The following is an 18,646-nucleotide window of genomic DNA, read 5'->3' on the forward strand; positions in this document are numbered from 1 at the left end:
TCGCGCAAGGTCGCTTCGGGTACATTGTAGTTTTGGGCAGCGCGTCGCCGACTGAAAGTCTTATCTCGTTGTATTGCCTGAATAGCAAGATTGATTCTACTCTCTTTGGATTGCGATGCCATTTTTTGCTATTAAGTTATTCCAAGTTGGGGTTGGGAGGTCGTAGCACGGTCAAAAGTGCGCGACTTGGGGGTGTGCGCGACTTGGGGGTGGAGTACGTTATACACTAGTCAATAATTACACACGCCAATAGGTGCCAAGGGAGTTGTTCTTGTTCTGACCATACCATCAAGTTTCACCACGGAACTATCCTTCATTTAATAGCCCTAGGTACCTAGTTTGATAAACTTTTGGGGCAATTTTTGATCCTAAATCTTTATTGGGAATCAGAAGTCGATGGGTAAATTCCGAATTATTAGCTACCTCCCCTATTAGTCGTGAATTAAACGCACCAAGAGCATATTTGTTGAACCATTCTAGTAATTACCTATCCAATACATCTGTTACTTTATGACCTCTGCAGAGCTGTACATCGAATCTCTATTTCCCTCCAAGTCGAAATCAATCTATACAAAATACCCCTCTACGCGTTGAAGATCTCCTTTCTATCAGGGTGAAAGATGGGCAGGTTGGGCTGGCAGACGGTGTCCTTTTCAGGGTACTCGCCCTTCACAAAAAAGTTGTAGATGGCATCATTAACACAGTCGGACTCGTCGGAGATGCTCAAGTGCTATGCATCAAACAGCCGTTAGCACAGCCATCCTTTTCAGTCAAGAGGGCGTGAAAGAAAAAAAAAGAAATAAAGAAAAAGAAAATACGTACCCCGAAGCCATTCAGATGCAACAGCGCCCCATTCACAAAGCTCTCGCTCATATTCCTCGCCGACTCAAACGGCGTCACCGGATCGTACGTATTACCCACAAACAAGATCGGATTCGCCGTCTTGACATGAAAGTTGCCCTCATACCGCTCACGCGCCTCAAACTTCCACTGCGCGCAGACAAAGTGGTTGGAATGCCCCCAAAAATCCAAAAACCACCTCGTCGTCCCCTCAAAATCGAGGTACGTCGGGCGCATGCCATCGAGTGTGTCCACGCGCGGCTTCTTGTCACCACACCGGATGCCCAGGATGGCTTCGGCGGCGGGGGGCACGACGTCGGGGTTGGGGGTGCCGCTCGCGGGTGCGGGGGTGAGCGCGGCGATCGCGGTGGTCAGGTTGCCGGTGAGGAGGCCGTCGAGGGCGGTGGCGATGGAGATGAATTGGCCCGGGCGGTACATGGCCAGGTAAAAGATGCTGAGCACGTCCCAGTAGCGGATGAAGCCGGCGGGGGTGTCGGAGCCGGGGAGGGTGACGGGGATGGGGTTGGTTTTGAGGTTCTGGAAGAGCGTGGAGATTTCGGCTTCGAGCTGGTCGGCGGTTCGGCCCTCGCGGTAGAGCGCGCAGCGGTCGGGGAAGGCCAGGCAGCCTTCGAGGAAGCCGCGCACGGCTCGGTCGGCGGCGGCGTATGACTCGTCCTCGCTGGAAGAGTTATTGAGATTAGTTGCCAAAAGTTCATACTGTGGTATATGGTGGGTTGATGGTCTGAAAGTCATACCCGGTCTTGCCGTAATACTGATGCGAGTTCAAGACGCCGTCGAGAAGAACGCTGCCGACCCTCTCCGGGAAAAGGGCGCCATACACAGCACCAAGGGTAGTACCACCAGAAATACCCCAGTACTTCAGCTTATCGTCGCCCAGGGCATCAACGATCCTGTCCATGTCCCGCGCAGAGTAAGCCTGTCCGATGAGGTGGCCGTGGTCTTTGTTCTTTTCGTAGCACAAGTCGGCGGCGGCGGCGGCCTCAGCCCAGAGCTCCTCGGCGGCGGTTGCCGACGCGTTGGCGCCGTTGCTCCCGAGGATGAAGGTGATGTTCTCGGGCGGGACGCACTGGAAGCGGAGGGTCTGGCCGGATCCACGCGGGTCCCAGCTGACGAAGTCGTACTGGCCCTTCAGGATGGGGGAGAAGAGCGGTCCGTAGATGGGCATGTTGGAGAGGCCCTCCTGGCCGGGGCCGCCAAAGTTGGTGAGGATGGTGCCGAGCTTCTTCTCTGCTGTCGCCGGGTAGCGGACCAGGTTCAACGTGAGCTTCTCGTTGCTCTCCTTGTTGGCATAGTCAAGGGGAACTTCGAGGGTAGTGCAGTCGATAGTAACGTTGTTGGGATTCTCGACAGGCGGGCAAGGACCCCACGTAAGGCCTTTGGGGGGAGGCGGTTTCGAGCATTTGCTCGCCGTGACGCCAGCGGCGATGAGTAGGAGAGTAATGGCAAGCATAACTGCAAAGGGAAGAACAACACGAATTCAAAAGTGACTCGAATGGTCGACGATAGGAAAATGTCAATTGATTAGAGGTGTCATCTAAATTCCAGAGAGACGTCTCCGTCAAGTCTATCAATACATTGCTTTTATAAACAAAAGATATCGATATGCCAAGCTTAGCTGCTGAGGGTCGCGCCGAAGGGGCGCAAGGATTGTGATCCCCATGCTGTGAGGCTGAGCAGGGGGATCAAGAATTTGAGTGGTGGGAGTTTGAAAGGTGACTTCTTATTTCCACTTTGGGAAAGATGGATTATACATCCAAAAATCTCACCGCAGCACGGCGTGGCAGGGGGTGGTAGGGCAAGGCTCAGCGAACGAGTAAACACACTCCACATTGATACCGCAGATCAAATTACTGCAACGCAGGGAACCAATGATAGATTCGTAGACTCGAAATACCCTGTGATCAGCCCCTGACGTGTCTTACAGGGCAATTTATTCAGCTCCGTTGAAGGAGTACAGGATAACTAATAGGTAGGCACCTAAGCATCTGCAATTCAACGGGTATCATTCCTTCCTCTACGTCCTCTACGTTGTTCTCGATGGAACTGCCTTAGACAGCTTGATGAGGCTATGAGAGAAACCATATTGAATTGTTCGAATGGGAGTTATCACTGGGCACGGCCTATCACGAGCCCATGCAGTTGTGGCGTTGCGGGCCCCTTCACCGAAACGTTGGTTCAGTTCCAGCCAACAGTTCGGCGAAATCAGGAGGGATCGAATAACTGGTGCATTTCCGGATCGGCGTTCCTTTCCAGGGACATGGATAGCGGAAGTGTAGGCCGTTTTAGGCTCGACTACCGAGCATGCTGTGTCTAGCGTAATGTGGTCTCCAGCCCCGGGTATCGGCTCATGCCATGTTTGTTCGGGCCCTCCGTGCAATTGCCTTAATTCAAGTTGCCCTGCCTGCTTTACTTCATTTCATCCATACACTGTTAGTTGAGTTCCCTAGCTCGCGAGCTCTCCATCCTCCGAGTCATTGATACGAGGTTCATCCTTCCCGCGTCGAAAAGCACAATTATCACTGCTAAGAACTTAAGAGCCTTTTTTTACGCTAATTCGACCTTCACCATCTGCCCCTCGAGCCTTGTCGTCTTTCAACATAGTAGGTCCCCAGGCCACGCAACATTCTCCCAAAAATTCCTGACTCCCTAACCAGAGCCACCACCACACCAACCAACATGGCGAGCACCACAACATGTCCAGCCTGGCGGTCCTCCCCGACATCAACCTCATGATCATCCCGGAGACCAGCACAAAGGATCCCGCCATGACCCTCTGCTGCGAACCCAACCCCGTCCAGACCATCGACAGGTACTGGCTGTGGTGTGAATTTCCAGCCTCGTACTGGGTCAACGGCACCAAGTCGAACAACACCGTGCAGCAGGCGTCGGAGACCTACTTGCGGACTAACGGGCGCAGCTTCACTGAGTCTCGCATTGCCGGTGGGCAGTTCAACGCGGTGGGTCAGGTGGGGGCGGGCTCGGTGAGGGCGGTTGGGGTTTGGATGCTGGCGCTGTCTGGGTTGGTCTATGTTTTGTAGGGTGGTCCAGGTTGGGTGTGGCATCAATGATGGGGTGGGGGGGGATATACGTAAAGCAAACTGCCATGGCATTGGGAGAAACTGGGTCTGGCCAAGGTACCTCTTCTGAAATTTGGAGACTACGTCCGGGTGTTACGGTGTTCCTTTCCTGCATCCATCTTGTTCTAGGTTTCTGGTGGTCTGTAGGGGCAATTGAGGTTTGTGTTCTTCCCAACGTCCCTCCGTGTCAGCCGTAGGCTTCGTACGAACAACATCACTCCTCGCTCACGATGCAGTTTATTGGAATATGGTAGAATTCTAAAGGCGGAATAATAAACTGTAAAAAGCAATCGAGTAAATCCCCAAAATCAAGACATTGTAACGCGAGTAAGGAGGGCGTGGCATTGATTTATATTGGGCCTGCCACCTTGAACCTTAAAAGGAGAAAGCCAATGGTAAAACGGCGTTAAGGTCATGGTTGTGGAAAAAGGAAAGCCAGCAGCAGCTTCCATGTAGTAAGCCTCACAGCAGAGCCTTGTAATGCACCTCCACAGGCTGTTTGTCAGCTAACCACCTTAATGTGTTACTGGTCTTGTTTTGTTATTCGGCATCGTCCCTCGAGACATATTACTACACGTGCATGCTGCCTTACTCACGGCACAGAAAACTAACTGATGATATCTGATAATCGAGTACTTCCTACACAAGATGTTGTTTTCTCACATCTAAACTCGTGATGTTATATCAGGAGCCGTGAGTTATTGTGCGTTTACACGAGATGAGTATGAGTATTATTGTCTGGTGCTCGTAGTGAGTACTGGGTGGCTGAGTACCTGGCTGCTTACCGCTAGAGAGAAATAAATACTTGGATCGTGAAACTAGCACTGCGATAAACAACGTAATGGAGCTTAGTTCGCTACAGAACGTCCTGGCCTTGCTGTTATAGACCCCGGAAACGACATGGAGACTCCAAAGCTCCGCGGTTACATGCTACCAGGCCGTGACAGGGGCTAGGGCAAGAGGCCAACCCCATCTCTTACCAGCCTGTCGGGTCCACACTATGCTGACATGGAGTGAATCGTCGGTCCACCAACCAATCATGCTCATAAGCTTGCCGCCCCCACGAATTGCCGCCCTCACCCCCCGTCCGCGATTTTATTGCGAAGCGGCAAGCGGATGCAACTCCTTGTTGGTAGCAGGTATGCAGGGGGCTTGCAGAAGATGGGGACTCGAGAATTTCGCTTGAGGCGGTGTGCCTAACAGGCAGCGCTTGTCATCAATGTCAGTCCTCTTCCCCCCTGTTCCGTTCCCCTTTCATATCATACCCATTCTTTGTCCTTGGCCAATAATAAGTATCGTGTTGTTGACCGTCATTTTGCAATTGCCCATGTCTCGCACGATAGGGAATTATCTTCTTTTCTCGTCTACTTTGCCTCGGAGTTAATACCCCCATGTCAGCACGCTCCGGAAAGAGGGTTTTGCCCCTCCTAATCCTCCCTGCTATCCTCCTCATACTGCTCAGCCTCCACCTACATCTGACACTAGGCTGGTCCTTCTCCTCTCTCACCCAATCGATCAAGAGGCCACCAGCAGCTGGTATTGTTGTGGCCAGTCTCCGGCGCGAGGACACCTCTTGGGTCCACCAACATCTGCCGGGCTGGTCCCGCAGCGTCTATGTCGCGGATGACCCCTCCGCCGAGTTCACGGTCCCCAAGAACAAAGGCCGTGAGGCCATGGTGTATCTAACGTATGTCCAACAAACCACCAATCCCCACTCTTTGAGTCCGAACTCACCAAACCATCAGCCACATCATCAACCACTACGACACCCTCCCCCCCAGCACCATCTTCATCCACGCCGCGCGCTTCGCCTGGCACAACGACGACCCGGATTACGACGCCCTCGCCACCCTGCACCACCTCAACCTCGACCACATCCAATCCTCCGGCTACGTCAACCTGCGCTGCGCCTGGGTGCTCGGCTGCCCCGTCGAGATCCGGCCGCACCAGGACGCGGCCACCGACCTCGACAGCATCGGCACCACGGCTGCGGACGGCCGCAAAATCACCACCAAGGAGGTGTTCAAGCGCGCGTTCGAGGAGCTGATGCCCGGGGTGGAGGTGCCCCGGGAGGTGGGCGTGGGGTGTTGTTCGCAGTTTGCGGTCTCGCGGGAGGCGGTCCGCCGTCGGTCGAGGGAGGATTATGTGCGTTGGAGGGAGTGGCTGCTGCAGACGCCGCTGGGGGATGATTTGTCGGGGAGGGTGTTGGAGTATATGTGGCATAGTGAGTACCTACGCTTCTTCGTTTTATTGCTCTTGTCCTTCTGATGCGGGATCATGTGCTTACGGGTTTTGATGGTGCTAGTCATCTTTGGGAAAGGTGCTATCTTTTGCCCGTCTGCAGCTGAGTGTTACTGTAACCTGTACGGACTGTGCGATTTGGAGTGTAAGGAGGATAAGTGCAGCGGCCGATATGTCTTGCCGAAGTATGCAGCTCTGCCCAAGGGATGGCCAAGAGTGGGTTGGTCTGGGGAGGAGAGGAACTTTACTGGTCCGGATTGAGGGACCACGAGCCTACGCCGCTGCTTGCTTGCCACTATTCCGGCTTCCCGTTAGCCGCCGCCACGCACACAGCGTGCACGGAGGATCTGCGTCTAGGGGGCGAGGATGTTCAAGAATGGTAGGATGCCCTACTGATCCACCAACTCTGGCTTTTAAACTGACCATACTTCGGCAGGTTGTTTGGCTGCAGCGGTTTCTCGTGCCGGCGTACAAGATACAACGGGCCAGGTCGAGCCATGATCTTGTGGGGTTTTGAAGGAGTCCTGAACGCCGGCTCGCCAAGCCGAGACGCGAGTTACAGGTTGATGATTGAGATCGGGAAGCCCTGCTTAATTAATGGCCAGAGGGAGTGCTACGACTTGCATTGTCCGAGTTACTCAAGGGTTTCCCGGGTGATCGTAATACTCGGGTTGGACAAGGGGTGCTCCTGTTAGGGTGGGCTGAGTTCCCCTGAGTCACCCCCGCGCGCGAGTGGCACTAGACGTAAGACATCGAAGAGGGCCTGCAGGAGATGGCGTTAGAGACATGTCGTGTACCCGACCAGACATTCCCCGGCTGCTCTACGATAACGTGAGCAAAGGCACTTGGAGGCAAACGATAGCGAGGATAGGCAATGACACGGACAAACGTTGGTGTTCGGTGGCGGGGGTGGTTGGCTACTCACACTAAGAGCACAGCTCGCTGATGCAACGGTGAATCCTAGAATAGTCCTTTATTATTATCCTTCTAGTTGGATGCAACCGAGTAAAGGAGACAGTGGTGAGGAAACGGAAGAAGTGGATGCTTAGGTGGGTATTTATGTAATGGTATAGTAATTCTAGTATTCTGTAATTTACGTCCCAGGTTACCCCACCATTAGTTGCTTGGCACACTCGGGTTCGTCTCAGCCCTGCCATCGCCCTGCCATCGCCCAGCTCCGCGAGTGGGCCCTGAAACCAACCGATAAGGACATCCATCGCATTGCATAGGCCCAACACCTTGACAACCCAAGGACCATTTCCAACAGCGACGGCGCCGACCAACAACCAAGCCGTGCAAATCTAGTTTGCGGTGCCATTTTAACCCCGTATGCTGGAGTTTTGACCGTCGGCACCTCCATCAGGTTCACACATACGCAGAGCTTCTGGGAATTTATTCGGTCTTGCAACCAGACAACCAACCCACTTCACTTGCACCTCGAATTCGACGAGGTTAGCTTGGCATCTGCCTATTCCTGGGGCAACCAACCTAGAGGATAACGGCACCTCATGTCAGAGTCGTACCCCAGGCCCCCGTTCCAAGGGGCCATCCGTCAACTAGAAATCGACAGGGCCCCTTCGAGTGCTTCAGCCATCGAGACCCCGCGACCGCGCTCACTACATCTACTCGTCGCCTCCAATGGCCTCAAAGATGTGGCCTTCGCCGAGGCCATCGCCGTCCGTCTCTCCAAAGAGTCGCAGATTACCACCCGAGCCATCGTCGACGACATGACACAGAGGCTAGCCTATGAGATCATAGCCTACCGGAATCGAGGGCTGAGGCGGGACGTCCCCGATGGCCCCAACACCGACGATATCGAGTCCTCCCAACAACAGGCCGCTGAGCTGGTCGGGTGGGCCGACCTCCTCGTGCTTGCGCCCATCGACGCCGACACCCTGGCCAAGATGATGTGCGGGGTATCCGACACGCTGCTGCTCGAGGTGCTACGGAGCTGGGACGCCTCCAAGAGGATCCTGATGGTCCCCGGCATGACTACCCAAATGTGGGAGAACCCGGTTACCAAGCGCCAGATGAGCAAGCTGCACCGCAAGTGGGGTTGGATTCGAGTGATGCCCCCGATCCTCTGGAACTACGATGACAAATGCCCCTCCGCCGTTAAGCGCGTCGTAGAGTGGGAAGGCTTCAACGAAGTGATCGGCATCATTAAGAACCAGGCCGACTTTCTCAAACTCGGCCACGACATGGAGATCAGCGCCCAGCCTAGCACGCCCCCTGCCATGAAATCCAAAGCCCGGAGCGCCCTCCCCCCCGAGATCTGGACCATGATTTTCGAGCTCACCAACGACTGGGAACTGGCCACCTGCCTGGGCATCTTCACCACCCTCGAGATGCCCACCACGCTAGGCTGGCGCCGCGAGCCCAAGGACCCCAACGACCCGCTGCAGGTGTTCATGCACTCGCTCGAGTGGACGCTGCTAACAGCCGACACCAAGGCCGTGTGCGACAAGCTCGCGCACGCGCCGCCCAGCTTCCACGACCTCTCAGCGCTGGCGGTGCACCTCATCTTCAAGTTCTCCCTCACGGGCGTGCTCACCTACATCGAGGCCAACCTCCCGCACATCTTCAAGTGCTTCGACGGCAAGACCATCCCCACCAAGGCCTCGGCCTACTACGGGCGCACGGCGATCCTGGACTGGTGGGCGCGGTCGCCGTCGTTCCTCGAGAAGCAGTACGACGGCGAGGCGCTCAACCGCGCCTCGCAGTGCGGCTTCGTGCCCGTGCTCGAGTGGTGGCGCCGGTCGGGCCTGCCGCTCAAGTACGACGAGCAGGCCTTCGAGATGGCCTCGTCGCGCGGCCATGTGCATGTGCTCGAGTGGTGGCGCGAGGCCGGCATGCAGGACCCCTCCATCGTCGTCAAGCCCGGCCGCTCCCTGCTGGCGGCCGCCCAGTGGGGCCAGATGGCCGCCATGCGCTGGTGGGAGGAGAGTGGGATCCCGATCGGTCATCAGGATGCGGTTTGTAAGATGGCTACGCGCTGGGGGCAGGTGAAGGTGCTGGACCTGTGGCGCCAGCTGCGCGGGGATGATAAGCTGCAGTTTGATAACCAGATCCTGATCGAGGCGACATATCATGCGCATATTCCGGTTTTGGAGTGGTGGCGGAAGTATGCCCACGGGGAGCTGCCGGGCATGGGCGGCAGGAAAGGGAACCGGGTCGAGTACAAGACGATGGACGTCGAGGAGGCGCTAGAGGATTCACTGGGGGACCAGACCAAGGTCCGGCGGTGGTGGGCCGAGAACGGCCTTAACCTGGGGCTCGGCACCAGCGAGTGGATGAAGACGCGGTATTTGTAATGTACGGCGGGTAGGATTATGGGTTACTATGGAGTTTATATCGTTTGGCGATGACACTGTATGTATGGCAACAGATCGGATTTCTGTCTAGCGAAAAAGGGGTATCTCTAAAAGCAATGAACCATGAATCAAGAATCAAGCAAACTTGGCCGGGTTACTGGGTATCATCCTCCTTAACACATCGATCTGCCGCACCATCCCCTTGTTCTTCAGCTCGGCCACCCCCCGTTTGTCCGTCCTCCTCAACCCGTTCGAGTAGACCACAGTGAAGTCGGGCACCACCTCGCCGGCAGCGATCTCGGTATACGGCGTGAGCGTGCAGTGCTAGCATCCCACCCCCACGTCAGCATCACCACCCCAAAACAACCCAAAATCAACCCAAGAAAGAACTCACCTTCCCCACCACCGCGCCCGCCCCAACCCTCGCCCCAACCCCAACCACCGTCCCCTCCCCAACAACCGTCTCCCCCGCCTCCACCACCGCCCCAACCTCCACCGTCACATAATCCGCCAGCGTCACCGCCACCTCCACCCCCTCCACCCTCCCCAAACCAGCAGACGACACAGGCGCAGCCCCCAACGTCGCGCGCTCATGGACGACACAGCGGCGGCCGATCGCGAGGCGGCCCACAGAGGACTCGAGGCGCGCGCGGGGGTGGATCACACTCTCGCTGCGGATTTCGATCGTGTGCGTGCCGGTGAGCTGAGCGGTGTCGGAGATGGTGAGGGACGAGGAGAGGTGTACGGGGGGGCGCGGGCCCGAGGGGGGGTGGGGGGTGCGTTTGGAGGACATGCTTGGGTTTTCTTCTTGGGTTTCGTTTTTTGAGGCGGGGGGGGTTGTTGGTTTTGGTTTTGGTTTTGGTTTGGGGGGTTGGTGTTGGGGGGTTGGTGTTGGGGGGTTGGTGTTGGGGGGTTGGTGTTGGGGGGTTGGTGTTTGGTTGTGTTAGGTTGTGGGTTGGATTGTGCGTTGGGTTATGGCGACAGCGGTGGTGGTGATGGTGATGGTTGGTAGGGCATTGTTGGATGTCGAGGTGCGGCTTGGAGACGCGTTGAGTGCAGCTCTTTGAATTGAAGGTCGGACGGATTGGAGCTTCCCCACACTGCGTCAGTCAAAATCTTGGCAAATACCCTCCCGCCACACACAAAGCTCAGGAAAGCACCCGCCACACCCGGAATCCCCAACCAATCAGCAGCTCTCTGAATCCAAACCTCAGAAAGGCGCTCAACTCGAAGACGACTGCTCCATCACCGAAGGGGCCAACCTCACCCCGTCCACGAAACCCGACAGTCTTCCGGCCCCGGCCAATTGGCATCCCACACCTCTGCTCTGCCGGGCAGAGAACGCCAACATGCTGTCACGCACTGCGGCGCCGACCAAGGCGTCGGCAAGGGCCATTTCGAGCGCCGTTTCAACCGCTGCCGCCGCGACAACACCCCAACAATGCCGTTCCTTCGCCACCGTCCAGGACGCCGGTGCCGCTACCGTGCGCACCTACGGCGGCCTGCGCGACCAGGACCGCATCTTTCAGAACCTCTACGGCCGCTACCCGCCCGACCTCAAGCACGCCAAGAAGATGGGCGACTGGCACAAGACGAAGGAAATTATCCTCAAGGGCCACGACTGGATTATCGGCGAGGTCAAGGCTTCCGGCCTGCGCGGGCGAGGCGGTGCCGGTTTCCCCTCAGGGCTGAAATGGGTGTGTATTATGTCGCTCCGTCACTAAAGATTCGTCGACTGGCATGTGGCTGACCAATCCCCCCCTCTTCCCCCCGCACAGTCGTTCATGAACTTCAAGGATTGGGATAAGGACAACAAGCCGAGGTACCTGGTGGTCAACGCCGATGAGGGTGAGCCGGGCACCTGCAAGGACCGCGAGATTATGCGCAAGGATCCCCACAAGCTGGTCGAGGGCTGCTTGGTCGCCGGCCGTGCCATGAACGCCTCGGCCGCCTACATCTACATCCGCGGCGAGTTTATCGAGGAGGCCGCCGTGCTGCAAAACGCCATCAACGAGGCCTACGCCGACGGGCTGATCGGCAAGAACGCCTGCAACTCCGGCTACGACTTTGACGTCTACGTCCACCGCGGTGGTGGTGCTTACGTTTGCGGGGAGGAGACCAGCTTGATCGAGTCGCTCGAGGGCAAGCCCGGCAAGCCGCGCCTCAAGCCCCCCTTCCCCGCGGCCGTCGGCCTGTTCGGGTGCCCGTCCACCGTCGCCAACGTCGAGACGGTCGCTGTGGCGCCGACCATCTGCCGGCGCGGCGGGAACTGGTTCGCCGGGTTCGGGCGCGAGCGCAACCAGGGCACCAAGCTCTACTGCATCAGCGGGCACGTCAACAACCCGGCCACGGTCGAGGAGGAGATGAGCATCCCGCTGCGGGAGCTGATCGACAAGCACTGCGGCGGGGTGCGCGGCGGGTGGGACAACCTGCAGGCCGTCATCCCCGGCGGCTCGTCGACGCCCATCCTGCCCAAGTCGGTGTGCGACGACCAGCTGATGGACTTTGACGCGCTCAAGGACAGCCAGTCTGGGCTAGGCACCGCCGCCGTCATCGTCATGGACAAGAGCGCCGACGTCGTGCGCGCCATCTCCCGCCTCAGCCACTTCTACCGCCACGAGTCGTGCGGCCAGTGCACCCCCTGCCGCGAGGGCAGCAAGTGGACCGAGCAGATCATGCAGCGCTTCGAGAAGGGCCTCGGCCGCGAGCGCGAGATCGACATGCTGCAGGAGCTGACCAAGCAGGTCGAGGGGCACACCATCTGCGGTACGTCTTCTCTGTTTTTTTTTTTTTCTATCTCGAAAAGAATGTGATACTAATAGACTTTTTGCTGTGCAGCCCTTGGCGAGGCCTTCGCCTGGCCCATCCAGGGTCTGATCCGCCACTTCCGCCCCGAGCTCGAGGCCCGCATGCAGCAGTTTGCCAAGGAGTCCGGCGGCGAGGCGCTGGCTGGTGGCTGGAATCACGATGCCAAGCTGAAGGGCGAGCTTGTCTCTCCTGGCATGTAAAAGGGAGGGTGAGTGGTTTAGTTTGGGCGCGGTTGGTTTGGTGGGAGCTGAGAGGGAGGGAGGCGTGCATTGTACATAGGCCTAGTCCGCCGTAGACTGCCCCCGGGCTGTACTTGTTTGCTTTGTCGAACCTCTAGCCTATAGAGAGAGTCTGAAGAGAGGGTGTGATATGTGTGCTGGTGACCATCTGATGGTGTATGGTGGTGCTTAGATAAGAAAGGGATGTTGCGGTATGCCATCGACATGTGGCAACTCCAGGTAGCCAAGGACTGAACTCAACTCACCTATTGGATTCTTTCTCATCGCAGAGTAGCCCTCCGCCTGGTTCGGCGGCTGAAGGCAGGAATAGAGACATAGGCCAAAAGGGAATCGCTGAAACGTGGGTCACGGCAGACTCAATTCTATGGCACCGGGGGCCGCAAGAGCGTCAGATTGTTACCAACCACCCTCTGGCCAAAAAAGCCGAACTCGAAAGGGGAGCAAAAAAATCAAGAAAAGAGAAAAAAAAGTAAAAGCAACCGCCCCCCCCCCCCCCCCCCCGCCCCCACCAAAAAAAGAAAAAAAAGAAAAAAAAAAGAAGAAAAAAAAAAGAGTAAAAGTAAAAGGAGTTAAGAAGAGAAAAAGAAGTAAATAAAAGGTTGACTTTAGGCTTTTGGGTGACTTTCTTTTCGTTCCTCTAGTCGAAAGCTTTGGCTAGAGAGTACCAACCTCTCCGCATCAATAAGTCTGTAGCTAACTCAGGGGTCAACTCGGGTGTCAACTTGGGCGGATAATTAAAGCGGGGCTACCAGGGGGGATTCAGAGCCACGGTAACTCTCAACAAACCAAGCATTTCATAGTTAACAACCCTCTCATGAATCCTCACCGCTCTCTCTTGAATAGAGATTGTTTCCAGCCCCAGTATAAAACTATAATGCAGAAGCTCACAAACCATACTCACCTCAACCACGACCAACAATCTTACTCCCAAGTATTTTAAGCATATTTTGTCGGCTCCAGACTCTAAAGCAGTCAAAATGGCGGACGGCGTGGGCAAGTTCGAGCAGTTTGTCAAATTCGGGACCGATGCTTGTAAGTGAGATATCAGTTTACTCTGTGAATCACTATGTGTATCACTCATTCACATCTCAACTCCAAACCCTCACCCCCTTATAAACAACCCACACAGCATCAACAAAACTAACAACCTCTCCAAACAAGACGGCCTCGAACGCCTCCTCCGCCTCCTCCAAGCCCTCGTCACCATCCTCCTCTTCACCCCACCCACCACCACCACCATCACCGCCCTCCTCCTCCTCCCCCCCTCTCTCCTCCCCCTCCTCACCCCCACAACCCTCACCCCCCTGCGCAAACGCCTCGCCTCCCTCCGCCAACCCCTCCGCTTCTTCCGCTTCCTCGACTCCTTCGCCTCCGCCTGGTCCGCCCTCTCCACCCTGCAATCAACCACAACAACAACAACAACACCCACCACCACCAACAGCAGCAGCGGAAGCAACTGGGCGCGCCGCGTAACGGGGTGGAGCGACTTTGGCGCGCGCGCCTTCACGGGCATGTATCTGCTGCTGGAGAGCTGTGTGTTTGTGGAGGCGGTGCTGGACGTGCCGGGGCTGGGGGTGTGGGGGTCGCCGGAGGTGGTGAGGGGGTTGGTGGTGGATGGGCAGCGGTTTTGGTTTGTGGGGTTGGTGTGTGGGATTGTGGGCGGGGTGGTGAGGTTGGTGGTGGAGGGGGACGGGGAGAGGGGTGGGGAGAAGGGTGGGGAGAAGAAGGGGGAAGGGAAGAAGAAAGGGGAGGGGAAGGGGAAGGTGGTGAGGCGGCTGGTGGCGGATGTGATGGATTTGGCTGTGCCTGGGTCGGTGGTCGGTTGGGTGCCGTTGGACCCCGGGACGGTCGGGCTGCTGATGCTGGGGAGTACCGTGTTGACGGGGATGGAGGTTTGGGAGAGGTGTGGAAAGGATGTGGCTGCTGCGAAGGCGGCTGTGAGGGAGAAGCGCTAGTTGTTCAAAGGAGAGAAAAAAAGTTGGATTTTAGGTATGCGCAAAAGCGCTGAAAAGGACCACCGCTGGTGGCCATGAAGGAAGCTCCTCCACTTTGACGAGTTCCCCTGCTAATTCCTGTAAAGAATGCCTTCGTTATGTATACAATCTTAAGCGCACTTAATACCACACCCTCTCGTTATTCCAATGCAAACGACTGACCCTAAATCCTTTCTTTAGATGAATGTCCACAACAAACCGTTGCTCCCAAATACCTCTTCGTTGACAGCCCATGCGGCATCGTGTCCAAGCATCAACTCAGCCATCCCAGCCACCTTCCGCGAGCCGTATCTGGCATTCAAGCAGACACAGACACGGTTCCACCAGCGGTCTTGCGGTCCTCAGTATCAGGAGCGAGCCGGATGCGAGTGTGTTTCTCAGGGTCATCGATGTTCCTCAACACAGCACCGAGCTCCAAGCCCAGGGTCCAAAAGCAAGCGGCCAGGGAAAGTATAGCTAGAACTAGCTCCAGTGCCCTGACAATCGACATGTTAGCAGAAGCTTGCGGCGGACGAAAGAATATATAAATATAAAACGTTCCTACCCTATAACAATGTTGAGAGGAAGAAGGCAACTTCTGTTGTTCATTCGTTTATACCAGTATGAAACATGGACCCAGCCAGTCGCTTTCACCGCAAACTCGTTAGCTATCGTAACGCAAACGTCTCCCTCGGCTTCTTTTCCCTCTGTAGACTCACACATAAAAATAATGATGATGAGCCCTAAGGCCAAGTCAACCAAGGCAATGAGGATCAGCTTCGCCCGCTTCTGCTTTCGGCTCTTCGGCTTTCTGAGCCCGCCATCTTCGTCGTTATCACCTCCAAAGCCACAAACACAGTCACCGACCTGGCAAACCACAGCAGGGAGTGACCGCGTAAAGGGGGATCGGGGCAGAACCAGGGCAAGGTTCCAACCAACGATCAGAAACAGCGCAATGAAGGCAACAACGAGGGAGCCGCCGGTAAGACCCAAGGAAAGCCAGGTCACGACATCGGCGAAGGCGAGCAGAGCAACCAGAATTCGTAACACGGTAATGAGGTCAGTTTTGACCAACCACCTCCGCTCGCTGTCCTCGTCATCGCTGCCGTACCCCAAAGCAGCGGAGCCAAGGGGCTGGTAGACCATCGAGGGGCCGGTTCCGGGGGCTGCCATTGGTGCAGCGGTGATCGATATTGACTTCTCGCTTTTCACCGACGATGAGAGGAAGGAGATATAAGGAAGGGTTTGGGGATGCCAGGAAGAAATGCGGTGAGGCTCCGTGGTTGTTCTGTAGAGTCGAACTTACCATATCTGGACCAGGCCAAGCCAAAGCTCTTATATAGAGGCATTGTTGATTCAGGAAGCGCTACGCGCGGACGGTCGCAGCCAAACCCTGGTCTTTGGCCCCCAAACCTGTCGTTAGGTGCCACAACACGGCTGTTGGGAGGTTGGTGACGCGTCCGGCCCAGTCACGCACCTGGGAGAGCAGGCAGCTGCAGTTAGTCTGTTCTTCATTGGTTTACGGCCAAGCGATTCGAATGGCTCCTATGGTTTCAGCACAAAGGATGCAGGGAGAGAGGCTTGGAACGCAACTCTTCCAAGGAGGATCAAAGGCTGACGCAAGCAGCGCCCGGCCATAGTGAGAGGCAGTTGTAGATTAGAGGAATGCCGAAAGAGGAACCTCCAGCAACTCACATATCAACGAGTGAAGAAAGATACTTAGGGTAGGTAGGGAGGTACTGAAGTCTAACGGGGGTAAATAAACAAACAATCATTCATCTTGCCTGTGGGAGTAGAATTGGATATACGTTAAGAGCTCCATCCATAACAAAATATGGTTGGTACCTAAATGAATAAACAATAAGTCAAACAAACAAGTTCTGCTCTCTGAGCGCCTCAGACACGTTCACCAAGGCCAAGGTGAACCATACCTTACCTGTAGTTAATGGCAATGGGAGTAAGAATGACCTCCAATCCTCTCCAAGGGATAACCCCGCTCATGCAAGGGGCATTGTGGGGTATTCTTTCTTTGGCCCACAAAATAATGGCAGAAAAGGAGAAAAAAAGGGCGGTGAGAGCGCATTCCGGAAGCAGAAACTCCAGGAATTTTTCTTGGGATTGGAAACGCGTGCCTGCCTTCTGACGCCATTGCTCCCTTGCATCCCTCACAAACTGTGCAGGAGCTGGTGCTGACTAGATCAACCAATTCACATTGTGACTTTTGCCCATGTCGACTCCGCCAGCGTGGCTCTTTTCCAATAACTCTGCACTGACCGCGAAAAAACCGACCACTCACGGCGACACACCCACGATGGCTGGAAGCAAGAAGCTCAAGGCCGGCGGGTCTAAGAAGAAGGCCCCCGCCACCGAGAAGCCCAAAACTACCGCCGAGCCACCTACACAGCTCTTGAACTTGGTCGAATTGTTCCTCTCTGAGCATGACTTCAGCGACGCCCATCGCGCATTCACAAAGCAGCGGGCCAAGAAGGGCTGGAAGGGCGATAAATTAGACATCCCTGAAGGCCATTCCCTAGTGACTGTCTTCCAGTCTTGGGAGGCGTCTCTCAGCAATGCCACCACCAAGAAGGCCGCCGAAGTCGACAGCAGCGATAGCAGTGACGACGATAGCAGCAGCAGCAGCGAGTCGGAGTCGTCAGACGGCGACAGCGAGGATAATGCGGACGTTGAAATGAAGGATGTTGTCGAAGAATCCTCCAGCTCTGAGTCCAGCAGCAGCAGTGATAGCGACAGCAGCGACAGCGACAGCGAGGACGAGAAAAAGGCCGCGAAGCCCGCCGCTGCGCCCAAGCCGGCGGCCAACCCTCTGAAGCGCAAGGCCGCTTCCGAAAGCAGTGACGCGTCTGACTCCGAGTCCGACTCCGATTCCAGCTCCGACGAGGAGGCTCCCGCGCCCAAGAAGCAAAAGGTCGCTGCCGCCCCAGTCACCGCTGAATCGTCTTCTGAGTCGTCGTCCGATTCATCTTCAGACTCTGATTCTGGCTCCGACTCTGAAGCCGAGTCTAAGCCAGCCACCAAAAAGACTACTGTTAAGAAGGAGGCCGTCAAGAAAACTGCTGTCAAGAAGGAGACGGCCGAAAAAGACGACTCGTCTTCCGATTCCTCTTCGTCGTCGTCCGATTCAGACTCAGACTCGTCCTCCGAATCCGAATCCGAGTCTGAAGACGAAGCCGAGGAGGCGGCTAAGGTCCCCCTCCCTGACTCCGATTCCGACTCCTCCAGCGATTCGTCATCGGAGTCCTCCGAGTCTGATTCCGACTCTGACTCGGAGAAGACCAAGACCAAGACCAAGACTAAGGACAACAAACCCACCCCCTCCCCAGCCGCCACCGGCTCAGACACGTCTTCTGCCACCCTCGACCGATCCTCGCCCAAGGTCTTCCCGGTCGAAAGCGACGCCCCACTTCCCCCAGACCCTACCACGTTCAAAGCCAACAACCGCGGCAAGAACAGCAATGGTAAGGGGGTCAACCAACCCTTCTCGCGCATCGACCGCGGCATTGAGGTCGACCCCCGTTTCCAGTCCAACGCCTTTGCCGGCCACGACTGGGGCCGCAAGGCCCACGAGGACCTGATCGTCACGCGTGGCAAGGGCTTCACCAAGGAGAAGAACAAGAAGAAGAAGGGCAGCTACCGCGGCGGGCGGATCGATACCTTTGCTGTTGGGGGGATCAAGTTTGATGACTAGGGTGCTGGGGCGGTCCGTATTTCATTGTGATCGAACCGGAAAATAAAAAAGAAGGGTTGCTGCAATTGATCGTGGCCGGTTCAAGGGGTGGTTCCATTCGCCTGGTTAGACATGGCATAGCAAGGAGTCTCAGGCAGTTTGATTATTCACGCCGGACATTCACATGCTATATTCAGTCATTGTGCAATGTGCGGAGGGTCAGGGGTGCGGTCGGGCGGATAATTGTTTGTGTTGTTGGGGAGATAGAGGGCATTATAACCGCCCTCCTGTCAGGCATATATACCACTGGAGGATTACCGTTTCTCATTTTATTTCGGCTTTGTGTTTGTTACCCCGGATCATGTGACGAATCCCGGTAGATATATACCTTGATTTCAAACTCACAGTACTAAATCTTCCATGTTTGTGTTGGCCTCTTGCAGGAGGG

The 18,646-nt window shown here is 55.9% G+C and overlaps 9 protein-coding genes across 9 annotated transcripts; 6 read left to right on the plus strand and 3 right to left on the minus strand.

Moving 5' to 3' along the window:
- Positions 1-484: 484 nt before the first annotated feature.
- Positions 485-2,378, minus strand: F5144DRAFT_633216 (TAP-like protein-domain-containing protein). Its single transcript, XM_066792530.1, has 3 exons — positions 1,596-2,378; positions 823-1,519; positions 485-730 (listed from the first exon to the last, which is right to left on the minus strand). Exons 1-3 carry the CDS (start codon positions 2,309-2,311, stop codon positions 584-586), a joined length of 1,560 nt encoding a protein of 519 aa, XP_066638477.1. The 5' UTR covers positions 2,312-2,378; the 3' UTR covers positions 485-583.
- Positions 2,379-3,554: 1,176 nt separating this feature from the next.
- On the plus strand, positions 3,555-3,899 carry F5144DRAFT_659551 (uncharacterized protein; the record flags this gene model as incomplete). The annotated part of the gene is made up of 1 exon (XM_066793238.1): positions 3,555-3,899. The coding sequence occupies one exon, from the start codon at positions 3,555-3,557 to the stop codon at positions 3,897-3,899; it is 345 nt and encodes a 114-aa protein (XP_066638478.1).
- A 1,093-nt stretch (positions 3,900-4,992) lies between these two features.
- Positions 4,993-6,801, plus strand: F5144DRAFT_377219 (uncharacterized protein). Its single transcript, XM_066784563.1, has 5 exons — positions 4,993-5,159; positions 5,282-5,625; positions 5,684-6,162; positions 6,244-6,558; positions 6,616-6,801. Exons 2-4 carry the CDS (start codon positions 5,330-5,332, stop codon positions 6,438-6,440), a joined length of 972 nt encoding a protein of 323 aa, XP_066638479.1. The 5' UTR covers positions 4,993-5,159; positions 5,282-5,329; the 3' UTR covers positions 6,441-6,558; positions 6,616-6,801.
- Positions 6,802-7,363: 562 nt separating this feature from the next.
- F5144DRAFT_584908 (uncharacterized protein) lies at positions 7,364-9,634 on the plus strand. Its single transcript, XM_066789655.1, has one exon. It carries the CDS (start codon positions 7,688-7,690, stop codon positions 9,491-9,493), a length of 1,806 nt encoding a protein of 601 aa, XP_066638480.1. The 5' UTR covers positions 7,364-7,687; the 3' UTR covers positions 9,494-9,634.
- Positions 9,561-10,564, minus strand: F5144DRAFT_659554 (trimeric LpxA-like protein). The gene is made up of 2 exons (XM_066793239.1): positions 9,888-10,564; positions 9,561-9,817 (listed from the first exon to the last, which is right to left on the minus strand). Exons 1-2 carry the CDS (start codon positions 10,284-10,286, stop codon positions 9,629-9,631), a joined length of 588 nt encoding a protein of 195 aa, XP_066638481.1. The 5' UTR covers positions 10,287-10,564; the 3' UTR covers positions 9,561-9,628.
- Positions 10,364-12,981, plus strand: F5144DRAFT_584912 (NADH-ubiquinone oxidoreductase 51 kDa subunit mitochondrial precursor). The gene is made up of 3 exons (XM_066789656.1): positions 10,364-11,190; positions 11,272-12,259; positions 12,332-12,981. The coding sequence occupies exons 1-3, from the start codon at positions 10,843-10,845 to the stop codon at positions 12,499-12,501; spliced, it is 1,506 nt and encodes a 501-aa protein (XP_066638482.1). The 5' UTR covers positions 10,364-10,842; the 3' UTR covers positions 12,502-12,981.
- A 536-nt stretch (positions 12,982-13,517) lies between these two features.
- On the plus strand, positions 13,518-14,495 carry F5144DRAFT_606439 (uncharacterized protein; the record flags this gene model as incomplete). The annotated part of the gene is made up of 2 exons (XM_066791488.1): positions 13,518-13,572; positions 13,702-14,495. The coding sequence occupies 2 exons, from the start codon at positions 13,518-13,520 to the stop codon at positions 14,493-14,495; spliced, it is 849 nt and encodes a 282-aa protein (XP_066638483.1).
- A 337-nt stretch (positions 14,496-14,832) lies between these two features.
- F5144DRAFT_606440 (uncharacterized protein) lies at positions 14,833-15,686 on the minus strand (the record flags this gene model as incomplete). The annotated part of the gene is made up of 3 exons (XM_066791489.1): positions 14,833-15,010; positions 15,133-15,160; positions 15,233-15,686. The coding sequence occupies 3 exons, from the start codon at positions 15,684-15,686 to the stop codon at positions 14,833-14,835; spliced, it is 660 nt and encodes a 219-aa protein (XP_066638484.1).
- A 1,138-nt stretch (positions 15,687-16,824) lies between these two features.
- F5144DRAFT_551434 (SRP40, C-terminal domain-containing protein) lies at positions 16,825-18,219 on the plus strand (the record flags this gene model as incomplete). The annotated part of the gene is made up of 1 exon (XM_066787691.1): positions 16,825-18,219. The coding sequence occupies one exon, from the start codon at positions 16,825-16,827 to the stop codon at positions 18,217-18,219; it is 1,395 nt and encodes a 464-aa protein (XP_066638485.1).
- Positions 18,220-18,646: the final 427 nt, after the last annotated feature.

Source organism: Chaetomium tenue (genome assembly GCF_020726465.1).
Source record: "Chaetomium tenue strain MPI-SDFR-AT-0079 chromosome Unknown F5144scaffold_7, whole genome shotgun sequence".
Classification (NCBI taxonomy): domain Eukaryota; kingdom Fungi; phylum Ascomycota; class Sordariomycetes; order Sordariales; family Chaetomiaceae; genus Chaetomium; species Chaetomium tenue.

Coding starts and splice junctions, on each gene's coding strand:
- F5144DRAFT_633216 (XM_066792530.1), bottom strand. CDS start 2,311: ATGCTTGCCATTACTCTCCTACTCATCGCCGCTGGCGTCACGGCGAGC. Junction 1,520..1,595: donor CAGTATTACGGCAAGACCGG/GTATGACTTTCA, acceptor TAACTCTTCCAG/CGAGGACGAGTCATACGCCG. Junction 731..822: donor TGCATCTGAATGGCTTCGGG/GTACGTATTTTC, acceptor TTTGATGCATAG/CACTTGAGCATCTCCGACGA.
- F5144DRAFT_377219 (XM_066784563.1), top strand. CDS start 5,330: ATGTCAGCACGCTCCGGAAAGAGGGTTTTGCCCCTCCTAATCCTCCCT. Junction 5,626..5,683: donor GAGGCCATGGTGTATCTAAC/GTATGTCCAACA, acceptor CCAAACCATCAG/CCACATCATCAACCACTACG. Junction 6,163..6,243: donor GTTGGAGTATATGTGGCATA/GTGAGTACCTAC, acceptor TGATGGTGCTAG/TCATCTTTGGGAAAGGTGCT.
- F5144DRAFT_584908 (XM_066789655.1), top strand. CDS start 7,688: ATGTCAGAGTCGTACCCCAGGCCCCCGTTCCAAGGGGCCATCCGTCAA.
- F5144DRAFT_659554 (XM_066793239.1), bottom strand. CDS start 10,286: ATGTCCTCCAAACGCACCCCCCACCCCCCCTCGGGCCCGCGCCCCCCC. Junction 9,818..9,887: donor CGGGCGCGGTGGTGGGGAAG/GTGAGTTCTTTC, acceptor GTGGGATGCTAG/CACTGCACGCTCACGCCGTA.
- F5144DRAFT_584912 (XM_066789656.1), top strand. CDS start 10,843: ATGCTGTCACGCACTGCGGCGCCGACCAAGGCGTCGGCAAGGGCCATT. Junction 11,191..11,271: donor TCCCCTCAGGGCTGAAATGG/GTGTGTATTATG, acceptor CCCCCCGCACAG/TCGTTCATGAACTTCAAGGA. Junction 12,260..12,331: donor CGAGGGGCACACCATCTGCG/GTACGTCTTCTC, acceptor TTTGCTGTGCAG/CCCTTGGCGAGGCCTTCGCC.